Source organism: Phyllobates terribilis, unplaced genomic scaffold, assembly GCF_046119375.1.
Source record: "Phyllobates terribilis strain yellow unplaced genomic scaffold, ASM4611937v1 Scaffold_4__5_contigs__length_816908805, whole genome shotgun sequence".
NCBI lineage: Eukaryota > Metazoa > Chordata > Amphibia > Anura > Dendrobatidae > Phyllobates > Phyllobates terribilis.
Genome location: NW_027362764.1, coordinates 786,333,253 through 786,352,588, shown reverse-complemented (window position 1 = coordinate 786,352,588; position 19,336 = coordinate 786,333,253). Strand labels below are relative to the sequence as shown.

At 45.6% G+C, this 19,336-nt stretch overlaps 1 protein-coding gene across 2 annotated transcripts in view; it reads left to right on the top strand.

The window, feature by feature from the left end:
* The window catches only part of TSNARE1 (t-SNARE domain containing 1), a 305,999-nt gene that overhangs the window by 178,037 nt on the left and 108,626 nt on the right, over positions 1-19,336 (top strand). The window contains exon 12 of one of the 2 annotated variants that reach the window (XM_073679959.1): positions 7,635-7,742. The exons of the other annotated variant lie outside the window; for it this stretch is intronic. Coding sequence (XP_073536060.1) covers positions 7,635-7,727 — 93 coding nt within the window. The 3' untranslated portion in view covers positions 7,728-7,742. Of the gene's footprint in view, positions 1-7,634; positions 7,743-19,336 lie in introns of those variants that run through there. 2 annotated transcript variants of the gene reach the window in all.

The following is a 19,336-nucleotide window of genomic DNA, read 5'->3' as shown; positions in this document are numbered from 1 at the left end:
CGGAACTGTGAACGTTGCAACGGGCTTCCCCCCGGAACTGTGAACGTTGCAACGGGCTTCCCCCCGGAACTGTGAACGTTGTAACGGGCTTCCCCCCGGAACTGTGAACGTTGCAACGGGCTTCCCCCCGGGACTGTGAACGTTGCAACGGGCTTCCCCCCGGAACTGTGAACGTTGCAACGGGCTTCTGGTTTTTGGCGATTAGCACCGGATATTAACTCTCCAGTACGAACCCCGAACTTAAAGGGTTTTCTCACCTCTAGTGATTACAAAACCTCTACCATATCCCCCACTCTCCACCAGCGTTTATACCAAACTGTCAGAGCCACAGGGTCTGAAATTGGACCCCTGAAGAGTTTCAAAGCTAATTTGAGCCACAATCTCACATTTGACCTCTTTTGATGCTTTTACAGTCTTACGATTAATGCAGCCTTATATATTTTACTGATATAATGGATAAAGTTTGTTTTCCATTAATCGGTGTCTTGGCATGATAATTGCATTTACATGAAATTCATGATGTCTTTGGTCGCAGACCTGAACTTTGGCTTCTTATATCAGTAGAGAATACAAGTCCATGATGTTAATTGAAGTTTTATATATAAAAATGTAATTATATTCGTTCTGGAAAAATAGACATTTCAAATCATACTCATTTAATGGCAAAAAATCTGCTTAGAAAGAACTAGGGGCTGATTCATTATTTGCATTTTTTTAAGTCTTTTTCGTTGTTTTTGCACAAAATTCTTCAAAATGGCATGTGCAGTGTGATGGAAATGAAAAATGCATTTTTCGTCTGTTTTTTTTTGCAACTACTTTTTAGAGTAAAAAGTCGCATGATCCCTTAAATTGTCTTTTGCAGCTCTAACATTTGCGCCAAATAATTCTGTCATGGTAAAAAAAAAAACAGCCTGGGGGGACTGGAGTTCATGTGTGCAAAAATTCTTCAACTTTGTAAAACTTTGCAAATAATGAATCTGCCATAAATATACGGAATGCAAAAAACACGCCCCCTCAAAGGCGAAGTAAAGTGAGAAATAACTTCAAAATAGGCGCAATTTTAAAAGAAGAATTTAGCGTTAAATAATATCATAGAGAGATACAAGAGATGAAATACACTTGGGACTATTGAAAGAATTTCAATGTTAGCCACATTTTATGGAAAAATCAACGTTGAAAAAACCTATAAAGGTGTTACTAGACTGTAGTTCTCAGAGTCAGGAAGATGCTGCTAAGCTAAATCTGATCAAGAGGTACAACAACTGAAATAGCTCTTAGGAATGCTAAAAAAAATCAATTTTCAGCTATTCAAATGGTAAAATTGATCTAGAAAAGGCTTAGTGGTATTTGGAGATGGCAAAGTGAGCTTTAATCATCAGTGTCAGGCCAAAGGTTTAAACTGGCATAGTTTGGGTTAATTGAAGGTACATGGGGCAGTATATTGCGGTCTCTCCTCAAGGCCAATTTGCTTCTTTGCATGACATCGTGGGGAAGATTTATAACAGACCGACAATCCAGGAGAAATCGGTGGAATGCCGCAAGTCTGATATTTCATTGGGAGCAATTTCCAAATGCCTAAAGGTCCCAGGTTCATCTATTCCGATGATATTTGCAAGTTTACACAGCATGGGAGCAAGCGGCCATCATACCGTAAAGGAAGGAGGCGCGTTCTGTCTCCTAGAGGTGAGCGCACTAAACTCCATAGGACCACGCGGCCATCATACCGTTCAGGAAGGAAACGCGTTCTGTCTCCTAGAGGTGAGCGCACTAAACTCCATAGGAGCACGCGGCCATCATACCGTTCAGGAAGGAAACGCGTTCTGTCTCCTAGAGTTGAGCGCACTAAACTCTATAGGAGCACGCGGCCATCACACCGTTCAGGAAGGAAACGCGTTCTGTCTCCTAGAGGTGAGCGCACTAAACGCCATAGGAGCACGCGGCCATCACACCGTTCAGGAAGGAAACGCGTTCTGTCTCCTAGAGGTGAGCGCACTAAACGCCATAGGAGCACGCGGCCATCACACCGTTCAGGAAGGAAACGCGTTCTGTCTCCTAGAGGTGAGCGCACTAAACACCATAGGAGCACGCGGGCATCATACCGTTCAGGAAGGAAACGCGTTCTGTCTCCTAGAGGTGAGCGCACTAAACTCCATAGGAGCACGCGGCCATCACACCGTTCAGGAAGGAAACGCGTTCTGTCTCCTAGAGGTGAGCGCACTAAACGCCATAGGAGCACGCAACCATCATACCGTTCAGGAAGGAAACGCGTTCTGTCTCCTAGAGGTGAGCGCACTAAACCCCATAGGAGCACGCGACCATCAATACCGTTCAGGAAGGAAACGCGTTCTGTCTCTTAGAGGTGAGCGCACTTAACCCCATAGGAGCATGCAGCCATCATACCGTTCAGGAAGGAAACGGTTTCTGTCTCTTAGAGGTGAGCGCACTAAACTCCATAGGAACACACGGCCATCACACCGTAAAGGAAGGAGGCGCGTTCTGTCTCTTAGAGGTGAGCGCACTAAACTCCATAGGAGCACGCAGCCATCATAACGTTCAGAAAGGAAACGCTTTCTGTCTCCTAGAGGTGAGCGCACTAAACCCCATAGGAGCACGCAGCCATCATACCGTTCAGGAAGGAAACGCGTTCTGTCTCTTAGAGGTGAGCGCACTAAACCCCATAGGAGCATGCAGCCATCATACCGTTCAGGAAGGAAACGCGTTCTGTCTCTTAGAGGTGAGCGCACTAAACTCCATAGGAGCACGCGGGCATCATACCGTTCAGGAAGGAAACGCGTTCTGTCTCCTAGAGGTGAACACACTAAACTCCATAGGAGCATGCAGCCATCATACCGTTCAGGAAGGAAACGCGTTCTGTCTCTTAGAGGTGAGCGCACTAAACGCCATAGGAGCACGCGGCCATCACACCGTTCAGGAAGGAAACGCGTTCTGTCTCCTAGAGGTGAGCGCACTAAACACCATAGGAGCACGCGGGCATCATACCGTTCAGGAAGGAAACGCGTTCTGTCTCCTAGAGGTGAGCGCACTAAACGCCATAGGAGCACGCGGCCATCATACCGTTCAGGAAGGAAACGCGTTCTGTCTCCTAGAGGTGAGCGCACTAAACTCCATAGGAGCACGCCGCCATCATACCGTTCAGGAAGGAAACGCGTTCTGTCTCCTAGAGGTGAGCGCACTAAACTCCATAGGAGCACGCGGCCATCACACCGTTCAGGAAGGAAACGCGTTCTGTCTCCTAGAGGTGAGCGCACTAAACCCCATAGGAGCACGCGGGCATCATACCGTTCAGGAAGGAAACGCTTTCTGTCTCTTAGAGGTGAGCGCACTAAACGCCATAGGAGCACGCGGCCATCATAACGTTCAGGAAGGAAACGCGTTCTGTCTTAGAGGTGAGCGCACTTAACCCCATAGGAGCACGCAACCATCATACCGTTCAGGAAGGAAACGCGTTCTGTCTCCTAGAGGTGAGCGCACTAAACCCCATAGGAGCACACGGCCATCATACCGTTCAGGAAGGAAACGCGTTCTGTCTCTTAGAAGTGAGCGCACTAAACTCCATAGGAACACACGGCCATCATACCGTAAAGGAAGGAGGCGCGTTCTGTCTCTTAGAGGTGAGCGCATTAAACTCCATAGGAGCACGCAGCCATCATACCGTTCAGGAAGGAAACGCGTTTTGTCTCCTAGAGGTGAGCGCACTAAACACCATAGGAGCACGCGGCCATCACACCGTTCAGGAAGGAAACGCGTTTTGTCTCCTAGAGGTGAGCGCACTAAACACCATAGGAGCATGCGGCCATCATACCGTTCAGAAAGGAAACGCGTTCTTTCTCTTAGAGGTGAGCGCACTAAACCCCATAGGAGCACGCAGCCATCATACCGTTCAGGAAGGAAACGCGTTCTGTCTCTTAGAGGTGAGCGCACTAAACCCCATAGGAGCATGCAGCCATCATACCGTTCAGGAAGGAAACGCGTTCTGTCTCTTAGAGGTGAGCGCACTAAACCCCATAGGAGCACGCAGCCATCATACCGTTCAGGAAGGAAACGCGTTCTGTCTCTTAGAGGTGAGCGCACTAAACGCCATAGGAGCACGCGGCCATCATACCGTTCAGGAAGGAAACGCGTTCTGTCTCCTAGAGGTGAGCGCACTAAACACCATAGGAGCACGCGGGCATCATACCGTTCAGGAAGGAAACGCGTTCTGTCTCCTAGAGGTGAGCGCACTAAACTCCATAGGAGCACGCCGCCATCATACCGTTCAGGAAGGAAACGCGTTCTGTCTCCTAGAGGTGAGCGCACTAAACTCCATAGGAGCACGCGGCCATCACACCGTTCAGGAAGGAAACGCGTTCTGTCTCCTAGAGGTGAGCGCACTAAACCCCATAGGAGCACGCGGGCATCATACCGTTCAGGAAGGAAACGCTTTCTGTCTCTTAGAGGTGAGCGCACTAAACGCCATAGGAGCACGCGGCCATCATAACGTTCAGGAAGGAAACGCGTTCTGTCTTAGAGGTGAGCGCACTTAACCCCATAGGAGCACGCAACCATCATACCGTTCAGGAAGGAAACGCGTTCTGTCTCCTAGAGGTGAGCGCACTAAACCCCATAGGAGCACACGGCCATCATACCGTTCAGGAAGGAAACGCGTTCTGTCTCTTAGAGGTGAGCGCACTAAACTCCATAGGAGCACGCAGCCATCATACCGTTCAGGAAGGAAACGCGTTTTGTCTCCTAGAGGTGAGCGCACTAAACTCCATAGGAGCACACAACCATCATACCGTTCAGGAAGGAAACGCGTTTTGTCTCCTAGAGGTGAGCGCACTAAACACCATAGGAGCACGCGGCCATCACACCGTTCAGGAAGGAAACGCGTTTTGTCTCCTAGAGGTGAGCGCACTAAACACCATAGGAGCATGCGGCCATCATACCGTTCAGAAAGGAAACGCGTTCTTTCTCTTAGAGGTGAGCGCACTAAACCCCATAGGAGCACGCGGCCATCATACCGTTCAGGAAGGAAACGCTTTCTGTCTCTTAGAGGTGAGCGCACTAAACCCCATAGGAGCACGCAGCCATCATACCGTTCAGGAAGGAAACGCGTTCTGTCTCTTAGAGGTGAGCGCACTAAACCCCATAGGAGCATGCAGCCATCATACCGTTCAGGAAGGAAACGCGTTCTGTCTCTTAGAGGTGAGCGCACTAAACTCCATAGGAGCACGCGGGCATCATACCGTTCAGGAAGGAAACGCGTTCTGTCTCTTAGAGGTGAGCGCACTAAACGCCATAGGAGCATGCGGCCATCATACCGTTCAGAAAGGAAACGCGTTCTGTCTCCTAGAGGTGAGCGCACTAAACTCCATAGGAGCACGCGGGCATCATACCGTTCAGGAAGGAAACGCGTTCTGTCTCCTAGAGGTGAACACACTAAACTCCATAGGAGCATGCAGCCATCATACCGTTCAGGAAGGAAACGCGTTCTGTCTCTTAGAGGTGAGCGCACTAAACGCCATAGGAGCACGCGGCCATCACACCGTTCAGGAAGGAAACGCGTTCTGTCTCCTAGAGGTGAGCGCACTAAACACCATAGGAGCACGCGGGCATCATACCGTTCAGGAAGGAAACGCGTTCTGTCTCCTAGAGGTGAGCGCACTAAACGCCATAGGAGCACGCGGCCATCATACCGTTCAGGAAGGAAACGCGTTCTGTCTCCTAGAGGTGAGCGCACTAAACTCCATAGGAGCACGCGGCCATCATACCGTTCAGGAAGGAAACGCGTTCTGTCTCCTAGAGGTGAGCGCACTAAACCCCATAGGAGCACGCAACCATCATACCGTTCAGGAATGAAACGCGTTTTGTCTCCTAGAGGTGAGTGCACTAAACGCCATAGGAGCACGCGGCCATCATACCGTTCAGAAAGGAAACGCGTTCTTTCTCTTAGAGGTGAGCGCACTAAACTCCATAGGAGCACGCGGGCATCATACCGTTCAGGAAGAAGACGCGTTCTGTCTTCTAGAGGTGAGCGCACTAAACTCCATAGGAGCACGCAGCCATCATACCGTTCAGGAATGAAACGCGTTCTGTCTCCTCGAGGTGAGCGCACTTAACCCCATAGGAGCACGCGGCCATCATACCGTTCAGGAATGAAACGCGTTCTGTCTCCTAGAGGTGAGCGCACTAAACTCCATAGGAACACGCGGCGATCATACCGTTCAGGAAGGAAATTCGTTCTGTCTCTTAGAGGTGAGCGCACTAAACTCCATAGGAGCACGCGGCCATCATACCGTTCAGGAAGGAAACGCGTTGTGTCTCTTAGAGGTGAACACACTAAACTCCATAGGAGCACACGGCCATCATACCGTTCAGGAAGGAAACGCGTTCTGTCTCCTATAGATGAGCGCACTAAACTCCATAGGAACACACAACCATCATACCGTTCAGGAAGGAAACGCGTTCTGTCTCCTAGAGGTGAGCGCACTAAACACCATAGGAGCACGCGGGCATCATACCGTTCAGGAAGGAAACGCGTTCTGTCTCTTAGAGGTGAACACACTAAACTCCATAGGAGCACGCGGCCATCATACCATTCAGGAAGGAAACGCGTTCTGTCTTCTAGAGGTGAGCGCACTAAACTGCATAGGAGCACGCGGCCATTATACTGTTCAGGAAGGAAATGCGTTCTGTCTCCTATAGGTGAGCGCACTAAACTCCATAGGAACACACAACCATCATACCGTTCAGGAAGGAAACGCGTTCTGTCTCTTAGAGGTGAGCGCACTAAACTCCATAGGAGCACGCAGCCATCATACCGTTCAGGAATGAAACGCGTTCTGTCTCCTCGAGGTGAGCGCACTTAACCCCATAGGAGCACGCGGCCATCATACCGTTCAGGAATGAAACGCGTTCTGTCTCCTAGAGGTGAGCGCACTAAACTCCATAGGAACACGCGGCGATCATACCGTTCAGGAAGGAAATTCGTTCTGTCTCTTAGAGGTGAGCGCACTAAACTCCATAGGAGCACGCGGCCATCATACCGTTCAGGAAGGAAACGCGTTGTGTCTCTTAGAGGTGAACACACTAAACTCCATAGGAGCACACGGCCATCATACCGTTCAGGAAGGAAACGCGTTCTGTCTCCTATAGATGAGCGCACTAAACTCCATAGGAACACACAACCATCATACCGTTCAGGAAGGAAACGCGTTCTGTCTCCTAGAGGTGAGCGCACTAAACTCCATAGGAGCACACGGCCATCATACCGTTCAGGAAGGAAACGCGTTCTAACATGTTCTAAGTCTAACATGGCAGTTATGGGGGCATTTAGCAAGCCCCCAGCAGTTCCATCGATTGCCAAGGATGCCAGCGGGTTTGAGAAGGCTCGCAGGTCTCTGGTCCGGTGGCCACGGACCACCGATGTGGATGCTGGACCAAGGGTCTTGCAGATCTTTTTCCTGACTGATCTGTATCATGCACCATATCTCTGTAGTGTAACTACTTTGTTTTTCCTTTCATTCTATACAGAACACTTCTCGTCTTCGACCTTATTCTTACAGTTTGAGTAATAGAATGTTGTAAATCCCATTTCCAGGGTTTTCAATGCTATTATATGTGTTTATTTTTAGAGCGTATTTAGAGCCCTTCAGCCACAACATGTATTTTCCTGGCAGACCCGCGTGGCCTTTATCGGGGTATATATATCGATCACTGTGGATTAGGGGAGTAAAGGGCAGGAAGCTGCGTGCTGTAACCAATCACTGATGCTCCACCATGGCCGAGCGCCGGCTCTGTTACCTTTCTATCCAGATTCTCAATCTCAGCGGCCTCCTTCCTCAGTCACCGGGAACCTGGAGGTAACTTTCATCTTTTGTGTTGAATTGAGAAATTTTATTGTAGCATTTTTTTGGATACTTTGTTGTGGTTATTAGTTCTGGCATTTACAAGAGCACAGGAAGAGAGAAGACCTGAGATACTCTGCTAGCTTCCAGTACTCAGGTGTTCTTGTATCTTCTTCTATGGATAAGTGTCCAGGTTATACCAGCTGTACATGTATAATTATATACAGGAGATGCCCAGGTTATACCAGCTGTACATGTATAATTATATACAGGAGATGCCCAGGTTATACCAGCTGTACATATATAATTATATACAGGAGATGCTCAGGTTATACCAGCTGCACATATATAATTATATACAGGAGATGCTCAGGTTATACCAGCTGTACATATATAATTATATACAGGAGATAACCAGGTTATACCAGCTGTACATATATAATTATATACAGGAGATGCCCAGGTTATACCAGCTGTACATATATAATTATATACAGGAGATGCCCAGGTTATACCAGCTGTACATATATAATTATATACAGGAGATGCTCAGGTTATACCACCTGTACATATATAATTACATACAGGAGATGCCCAGGTTATACCAGCTGTACATATATAATTATATACAGGAGATGCCCAGGTTATACCACCTGTACATATATAATTACATACAGGAGATGCCCAGGTTATACCACCTGTACATATATAATTATATACAGGAGATGCCCAGGTTATACCACCTGTACATATATAATCATCCATGATCTTTTCATTACAAACAAACTCTCCTTCCTCGCCATCACCGAAACCTGGCTCACCCCCTCTGACACAGCCTCCCCAGCTGCCCTTTCATATGGCGGATTCCACCTTTCCCACACCCCCCGCCCCAATGGCAAACATGGTGGAGGCGTAGGTTTCCTCCTATCAGAACTCTGCGCTTTCACCAAAATCCCACTGCCACCCTCCGTTACACTCCCCTCTTTTGAGGTGCACTGTGTGCGCATCTATTCCCCCTCCAACCTCCAACTGGCCGTCGTTTACCGACCCCCAGGGCAAGCCACCACCTTCTTAGACCATTTCACTACCTGGCTGCTTCACTTCCTTTCCACTGACATCCCGAATATCATAATGGGTGACTTCAACATCCCCATTGACACTCCCCACTCGTCTGTCTCTAAGCTCCTATCCCTCACTTCCTCCTTTGGACTCACTCAATGGTCTTCCACACCCACCCACAAAGATGGCCACACACTGGACCTCATCTTCACCCGCCTCTGTTCCCTATCTAACCTCTCTAACTCACCACTCCCTCTCTCTGACCATAACCTCCTCACATTCTCTACCCTCTCCTCTCCGGGTGCACAATCCCCACTCCACAAACTCACACACCCTCGCAGAAATCTCAAACACCTTGACCTACACTCTCTCTCTGAATCCCTCCTTCCTCTCACAGACATAAATTCCTTGCACGATGCAGACGTTGCTGCTGCTTCATATAACACCACAATAGCTGCAGCTCTAGACTCGATCGCCCCTCTCACACACACCACACCTCGCACATTCAACAGGCAACCCTGGCACACTAAACTTACCAAAGAACTGCGCCGGGCCTCCAGGGTTGCGGAGCGGAGATGGAAAAGGTCTCACTCCATCGAGCACTTCATCGCATTCAAGCAATCCCTCACTAATTTCAAGTCCGCACTCACTACAGCAAAACAAACCTACTTCTCATCTCTCATATCCTCCCTATCTCACAACCCTAAACAGCTATTTAACACTTTCAACTCTCTCCTTCGTCCCCCAGCACCTCCTCCCTCTTGTCTCATCTCAGCCGACGACTTTGCCTCATTCTTCAAACAGAAGATTGACACCATCAGACAAAACTTTGGCCTAAAGTCCACACAACCCCTCCTCATATCTACTCAACCCTCCTCCTCCAAACCCCACTTCTCCACCATTACAGAAGGTCAAGTCTCCTCTTTACTCTCCAAATCACACCTCACCACCTGCGAACTTGACCCAATCCCATCCCACCTCATCACTAACCTCACCTCAGTCTTCATCCCAACCCTAACCCACCTCTTCAATCTATCACTAACAACCGGAGTCTTCCCCTCATGTTTCAAACATGCCGCAATCACACCCATCCTCAAAAAGCCCTCCCTTGACCCTTCCTCTCTGACCAGCTACCGCCCCATATCACTTCTCCCCTTTGCCTCAAAACTTCTAGAACAACATGTCCACCTTGAACTGTCCTCCCACCTCTCCTCCTGCTCCCTCTTCGACCGTCTACAATCTGGCTTCCGACCGCATCACTCGACTGAAACTGCCCTGACCAAAGTCACCAACGACCTACTAAATGCCAAATCCAAGCGACACTACTCCATCCTCCTCCTTCTGGACCTGTCATCTGCCTTTGACACAGTGGACCATTCCCTCTTACTCCAGATTCTCTCATCTCTTGGCATCACGGACTTGGCTCTATCTTGGATCTCCTCATACTTAACAGACAGGACATTCAGCGTCTCCCACTCACGCACCACCTCCTCATCTCGCCCCCTATCTGTCGGTGTCCCCCAAGGTTCAGTTCTAGGACCCCTGCTCTTCTCAATCTACACCTTTGGCCTGGGACAGCTCATAGAGTCTCACGGCTTTCAGTATCACCTCTATGCTGACGACACACAGATCTACCTCTCTGGACCCGATATCTCCTCCCTACTAACCAGAATCCCACAATGTCTGACCGCCATCTCATCCTTCTTCTCCGACAGGTTTCTAAAACTCAACATGGATAAAACAGAGTTCATCATCTTTCCACCCTCTCATTCACATCCCCCATCCGACCTATCCATCAACGTCAATGGCTGTTCACTCTCCCCAGTCCCACAAGCTCGCTGCCTTGGGGTAACCCTGGACTCTGATCTCTCCTTCAAGCCACATATTCAAGCCCTTTCCACCTCCTGCCGACTCCAACTCAAAAACATCTCCCGGATCCGTGCATTCCTCAGCAAAGACTCTGCAAAAACACTAGTGCATGCCCTCATCATATCCCGCCTCGACTACTGCAACCTCCTGCTCCGTGGCATCCCTTCCAACACTCTTGCACCTCTCCAATCCATCCTAAACTCTGCTGCTCGACTAATCCACCTGTCCCCCCGCTATTCCCCGGCCTCTCCTCTCTGTCAATCCCTTCACTGGCTCCCTATTGCCCAGAGAATTCAGTTCAAAACTCTAACCATGGCATACAAAGCCATCCACAACCTGTCTCCCCCATACATCTGTGACCTAGTCTCCCGGTACTTACCTGCACGCAACCTCCGATCCTCACAAGATCTCCTGCTCTACTCCCCTCTTATCTCCTCCTCCCACAATCGTATACAAGATTTCTCCCGTGCTTCCCCCCTACTCTGGAACTCTCTACCCCAACATATCAGACTCTCGCCGACCGTGGAAACCTTCAAAAGGAACCTGAAGACCCACCTCTTCCGACAAGCCTACAACCTGCAGTAAACACCACTGCACGACCAGCTCTACCCTCACCTACTGTATCCTCACCCATCCCTCGTAGACTGTGAGCCCTCGCGGGCAGGGTCCTCGCTCCTCCTGTACCAGTCACTGACTCGTTTTGTTAAGATTATGTAAATGCTTTTGTTATGTATATCCCTATCACATGTAAAGCGCCATGGAATAAATGGCGCTATAATAATAAATAATAATAATAATATAATTATATACAGGAGATGCCCAGGTTATACCACCTGTACATATATAATTATATACAGGAGATGCCCAGGTTATACCAGCTATAGTTATATACAGAAGATGCCCAGGTTATACCAGCTGTACATATATAATTATATACAGTAGATGCCCAGGTTATACCAGCTGCACATATATAATTATATACAGTAGATGCCCAGGTTATACCAGCTGCACATATATAATTATATACAGGAGATGCCCAGGTTATACCAACTGTACATATATAATTATATACAGGAGATGCCCAGGTTATACCAGCTATAGTTATATACAGAAGATGCCCAGGTTATACCAGCTGTACATATATAATTATATACAGTAGATGCCCAGGTTATACCAGCTGCACATATATAATTATATACAGGAGATGCCCAGGTTATACCAGCTGTACATATATAATTATATACAGGAGATAACCAGGTTATACCAGCTATACATATATAATTATATACAGGAGATACCCAGGTTATACCAGCTGTACACATATAATTATATACAGGAGATACCCAGGTTATACCAGCTGTACATATATAATTATATACAGGAGATGCTCAGGTTATACCAGCTGCACATATATAATTATATACAGGAGATGCCCAGGTTATACCACCTGTACATATATAATTACATACAGGAGATGCCCAGGTTATACCACCTGTACATATATAATTATATACAGGAGATGCCCAGGTTATACCACCTGTACATATATAATTATATACAGGAGATGCCCAGGTTATACCACCTGTACATATATAATTATATACAGGAGATGCCCAGGTTATACCAGCTGTACATATTTAATTATATACAGGAGATGCCCAGGTTATACCAGCTGTACATATATAATTATATACAGGAGATACCCAGGTTATACCAGCTGTACATATATAATTATATACAGGAGATACCCAGGTTATACCAGCTGTACATATATAATTATATACTGAAGATATCCAGGTTATACCAGCTGTACATGTATAATTATATACAGTAGATGCCCAGGTTATACCAGCTGTACATATATAATTATATACAGGAGATGCCCAGGTTATACCAGCTGTACATATATAATTATATACAGGAGATGCCCAGGTTATACCAGCTATAGTTATATACAGAAGATGCCCAGGTTATACCAGCTGTACATATATAATTATATACAGTAGATGCCCAGGTTATACCAGCTGCACATATATAATTATATACAGGAGATGCCCAGGTTATACCAGCTGTACATATATAATTATATACAGGAGATACCCAGGTTATACCAGCTGTACACATATAATTATATACAGTAGATGCCCAGGTTATACCAGCTGCACATATATAATTATATACAGGAGATGCCCAGGTTATACCAGCTATAGTTATATACAGACGATGCCCAGGTTGTACCAGCAGTACTTATTTACACAGACGGTGTGCAGGTACATTTTCAGCAGTGCGGGATGAATGCCTCACGTCTTGGAGACACATCTCGGGGAGGAGATAACACTTTGCTCTGGTGCTGGCTCAGTTTCGGGTCCGGGACCTCAGCGCTACAATTTACTTCCATTAGAGGAAACTGTTCTGCGACAATAATGTTTTGGAACAATTTCTGGGAGGTTTACGTTGTCTGCAGCGATGACCTGACACAGAAGAACGGAGCCATGAAAGTCATCGAGCGTCTTAATTCTTATTCATTCGTTATTTTTCCAAAACTTTCTTCTCCCATAAGATTTTATTATTTTTTTTTTTTTTCAAATGCAAGAAAACAATGTAACCTTCTGTTTGCAGCCGCCCCGCTCCTTTCCTGTTACGGTTACATAAATGGCACTTGCGTTCTGTGTCAGATTATCATGAAATGCTCGGCTGAGTTTCCCTTTCTTGGGTCGAATAATGTTTGCGGCTAAACAGAAGGAGTTTCAGGCTTTTTCTGTAAATTGATTTTCTTTTTTTTCCTTGCAGTTAAACAAATCATGAACGTTCACAAATGGAGTCTTGTTCAATCTCCCGCTACGACGGGGTTTATTAAAAATCACGACATCGATCCGATACCGAAAGCCAAAATTAAAAATGTGATAAACTGGAAACTACAACTCTTGGCCACTGGGTTGTCCGGGGCGGCAAAATAATGGCTCCGATTCATAATTTGTGTTTTTTTTTTTTTTTTTTTAAGACGCTTTAATTTTTTGTCTTGTATTTGTTTCCATTTTTGCACCACATTCTTAAAGATGAATTTTTCGCAAGATTAAAAATTCTTATTTTTTGTCTCTGGGGGAGATAGAAAACGGGAGTATATTTGCACAAAAAATGTTCCAACTTTGTAGTAAAAAGTGGCAAATATTGAATTGGTTGCAAAAATTGAAACGAGCCCACAGTGGTGACCAGAGAAAAAAAAAAACAGGCGATCAAGTACAAATAGGCGATCAAGTACAAATAGGCGCAACTTAAAAGAAGAATTTGGCACGAGGCAAAAAACAGCCATAAAACGGGAAAAAATAGGCTCGTATGTGATAATGAATTGGGCCGTAGGGCTTTCTTCTCTCAACAGCTCCACACTTGTTCCAAGGTTGTGTGCGGTATTACAGACTAATTTCATTCACTTTATTGAAGATGAGCTCTATGTCGCATATTATCCTTTTTTTTTCTCATTCTGTAGAGAAAACCCAACAGACTACATTTTCCTCGTGTGCACGGCATAAATTTTTTTTTTCCTACTGTGCAACAACATAAGAAGGGTTAATCCTATCTCCTCGTCTTCCTCCGGCCCCCCGTGCACCTTTTGCAAAATCCATTATTAGCCTGACTAAAAGCTAAACAGTCCTGAGGCGATACCAGAATCAATGTGTTCACTGCAGAAATTAAATGAGGAGCTGGAAATCAAGGAAAAGGGGGGAATTATTTAAAAATGCCGCAGTTTGGACTTCGGCGCTCAGGGATTTTATTTTTTTAGTAACTGATTTACCAAGAAAGTTGACAATAATATCGCAGGTAGTTTTGCCCCCAAGATGCAGCGATTTTTATCTATTTGTATCTCTGCACTCTGAAAGCCAGAACTTTGTTTTTACCCCACATTAGTAGCCCTGTGAGGACTTGTTTTTTTTTCTGTTTTATTCGTAATATTTTTGGGGGGGGGTGCAATTTTGGACTCTTTGCATCTTTATTTATTGCATTTTATTCTTTGGAGGGAGAAATAGGTGGAATTAAGTTCTACTGTGGAATCTTCATTTGGCCTCCAACAGCCATGACTATTCGTTGTCTCCGAGCGATCATGATGTCCATTGCTCCGTGTAACTGCTAAGGCATATATGGGATATAAAGGGTCTATGGGACTGCGGACTTCTGAATCCTCACAGTGCGTGCACCGCGTGCTGTCAGGATTTGCCAGGGTCGGGAGCGGGCGGCCATGTGCATCCTTCCAGCCACATTCCAACTAGACATGAGTGTCCTCGCTCAATACAAGTGAGGCTGTGCATGTCTAGTCAGCACATAACCGCTTGTATGCATACTGCTTACTTACAGTCACATGTAACATCGTAACATAGTTTTTAAGGTTGAAGGAAGACTGAGTCCATCTAGTTCAACCCATAGCCTAACATGTTGATCCAGAGGAAGGTAAAAAACCCCATGTGGCAAACACTAAGCTCCACATTGGGGAAAAAAATTCCTTCCTGACTCCATACGACAATCAGACTAGTTCCCTGGATCAACTCCCTATCAAGGAATCTAGTATTTATAACCTGTAATATTATACTTTTCAAGAAAGGCATCCATGCCCTTCTTAAATGTTAGTAGTGAATCACTCATTACACATCATGCGGCAGAGAGCTCCATAGTCTCACTGCTCTTACAGTAAAGAATCCGCGTCTGTGATTATGATTAAACCTTCTTTGCTCCAGACGTAGAAGATGCCCCCTTGTCCCCGTCTCAGGCCTCAGAGTAAACAGATCAGTAGAGGGGTCTTTGTACTGTCCCCTCATATACTTGTACATAGTAATAAGATCACCCCTAAGCCTTCTTTTTTACACAGTAAATAACCCCAAGTGTAATAACCTGTCTTGGTATTGCAGACCCCCCAGTCCTCTAATAACCTGTCTTGGTATTGCAGACCCCCCAGTCCTCTAATAACCTGTCTTGGTATTGCAGACCCCCCAGTCCTCTAATAACCTTGGTCGCTCTTCCCTGCACCCGCTCTAGTTCAGCTATGCCTTTCTTATACACCGGAGACCAGAACTGTACACAGTATTCTAAGTGTGGTCGCACTAGTGACTTGTATAGAGGTAAAATTATCTTCTCCTCATGAGCATCTATGCCTCTTTTAATGCATCCCATTATTTTATTTGCCTTTGCAGCAGCAGCCTGACACTGGCCACTAAACATGAGCTTGTCGTCCACCAATACACCCAGGTCTTTTTCAGTTACAGTTTTGCCCAGTGTTTTACAATTAAGCATATAATTATACATTTTATTTCCTCAGCCCAAGTGCATTACCTTACATTTATCCCCATTAAAGCTCATTTGCCATTTATCAGCCCAAGCTTCTAGTTTACATAGATCCTCCTGTAATATAAAATTGTCCTCCTCTGTATTGATTACCCTGCAGAGTTTAGTGTCATCTGCAAATATTGAAATATTACTCTGTATGCCCCCTACAAGGTCATTAATAAATATGTTAAAAAGAAGGGGGCCCAATACTGACCCCTGTGGTACCCCACTGTTAACTGAGACCCAGTCTGAGTGTTTTCCATTAATAACCACCCTTTGTTTCCTATCACTGAGCCAATTCTTAACCCACATACATATATTTTCCCCTATCCCCATTGTTCTCATTTTATGTATCAACCTTTTGTGTGGAACCGTATCAAAAGCTTTTGAAAAGTCCATATACACAACATCCACTGCATTTCCTTGGTCCAGTCCAGAACTTGCCTCCTCATAAAAGCTGATCAGATTAGTTTGACAGGAGCGGTCCCTCGTAAACCCATGTTGATATTGGGTCATGAGGTTATTCTTCTTCAGATACTCCAGTATAGCATCTCTTAGGAAACCCTCCAGGATTTTACCCACAGTAGAGGTTAAGCTTACCGGCCTATAATTTCCAAGTTCGGTTTTTGTCCCCTTTTTGAATATTGGCACCACATTAGCTATACGCCAGTCCTGTGGTACAAACCCTGTTATTATGGAATCTTTAAAGATTAAAAATAATGGTCTATCTATGACGTTACTTAATTCCTGCAGTACTCGCGGGTGGATCCCATCCGGGCCCGGGGATTTGTCAACTTTAGTGATTTTTAGACGCCGCCGTACTTCCTGCTGGGTTAAGCAAGTGACATTTAATGGAGAATTTTTGTCATCACTAATCATGTTTTCTTTCTGCGATTTTCTTGTGTAAATACGGTTGAAAAAAAATCATTTAGCATATTGGCTTTTTCCTCATCCTCATCCACCATTTCACCCAGACTATTTTTAAGGGGGCCAACACTATCATTTTTTAGTTTTTTACTATTTATGTAGTTAAAGAATATTTTGGGGTTATTTTTACTTTCTCTGGCAATGATTCTCTCTGCCTCAATCTTTGCTGCCTTGATTTGGTTTTTACAGAATTTGTCATTTTCTGTATTTATTTAATGCCTCATCACTACCTACTTGCTTTAGTTCTCTAAATGCTTTCTTTTTGTCACTTATTGCGCCCCTTACAGCTCTATTTAGCCATAGTGGTTTCCTCTTATTCCTATGTTCGCCTGCTCTCACCACCAGAGCTGCACTCACTATTCTGCTGGTGCAGTCACTGTGTACATACATTACATTACTGATCCTGTACTGATCCTGAGTTACATCCTGTATTATACTCCAGAGCTGCACTCACTATTCTGCTGGTGCAGTCACTGTGTACTTACATTACATTACTGATCCTGTACTGATCCTGAGTTACATCCTGTATTATACTCCAGAGCTGCACTCACTATTCTGCTGGTGCAGTCACTGTGTACATACATTACATTACTGATCCTGAGTTACATCCTGTATTATACTCCAGAGCTGCACTCACTATTCTGCTGGTGCAGTCACTGTGTACATACATTACTGATCCTGAGTTACATCCTGTATTATAGTCCAGAGCTGCAGTCACTATTCTGCTGGTGCAGTCACTGTGTACATACATTACATTACTGATCCTGAGTTACATCCTGTATTATACTCCAGAGCTGCACTCACTATTCTGCTGGTGCAGTCACTGTGTACATACATTACATTACTGATCCTGAGTTACCTCCTGTATTATACTCCAGAGCTGCACTCAGTATTCTGCTGGTGCAGTCACTGTGTACATACATTACATTACTGATCCTGTACTGATCCTGAGTTACATCCTGTATTATACTCCAGAGCTGCACTCACTATTCTGCTGGTGCAATCACTGTGTACATACATTACATTACTGATCCTGAGTTACCTCCTGTATTATACTCCAGAGCTGCACTCACTATTCTGCTGGTGCAGTGACTGTGAACATACATTACATTACTGATCCTGTACTGATCCTGAGTTACCTCCTGTATTATACTCCAGAGCTGCACTCACTATTCTGCAGTCACTGTGAACATACATTTTATTATTAGAACTTTAATCGTTGTGTTGCTCGTAGAATCACAATCAAGGAAGGCTTGGAGAGATCAATTCTTAATTATGCAGATGTATGAATGCAGCTCTGGAGTATGAGCACAGGTAGGTAATTTCTGTAGATGATCATTATTAACTCCTTGTGGTCACCATCACACCTCCTCTCAGCACAGGATTGGGCGGACTCGCGTGTTGTAGGTAGGTCAGTCAGTGAGCGCTCTGTGGATCCTGTGACCTTTGCAGCACGTGGCTGTGACTGCTCGTATCAGTATTCAGCGTGTGCGCTACGTTCACTCCTCAGCGATATGGCGGCACCTGAATGAAATCCTCAGACCTCGCCCCGCATCGAGTCAGTGGTGGTCATCCCTATCACTCAATCTTGTGACACTTCCACCAGATTTCCTTTCTTATTTTTGTTTCTAACTGGTGGTCTTTAACCTGTGGTTTACGTGCTGCTGCAGAACTACAACTCCCAGCATGCTCTGATAGCCTGTGTTTTTTTTCTGAGCATGCTGGGAGTTGGAGTTTTGCAGGTCGGGGGGGGCTTATTATTCTCTTTATTTTCCTTCCCCATCTCTTCCCGTTGTTTTTGTTTTGAGGTTCGATCCTTTTTTTTTTTTTTTTTTTTTTTTATTTATTTTTATGTTGTTTTTTTTTTTTTTTTTCTAATCTTCTTTTTGTCAGATAAATGAGTTTGCAGGTGTGACAGCTCTTCACGCTGACTGTCACACCGCCATGAAAGTCTCGTCTCGGTCTTGACGGAACAATTTACAGCCCTTGTTTGTTTATATCGCCCCCCCCCACCCCAGACGCAGCGCAGAGACGTCTCTGTACCTTCCCGTGACATTGAATAGGGCACAGTCAGACCTAGTAAGATTTAAGTGATTGTCAGAAGTCCTCCTGGTATCACCCGAGTGATGTAATACATCAGTGAGGCAAAATCTCCTACAAAAACTCCAATAATAGTCCGTCACCTTACCTAAAAGACGTGTCCATGATTTATGGCGTCTGCCATCAAGTCAACCTCCGCTGTCTTGTATAAAGTGTTTCATGGACTCAACTGGAAATTTTTGTTCCCCTTCGACCACAATGGTATGTGGATTTGTTATACACCA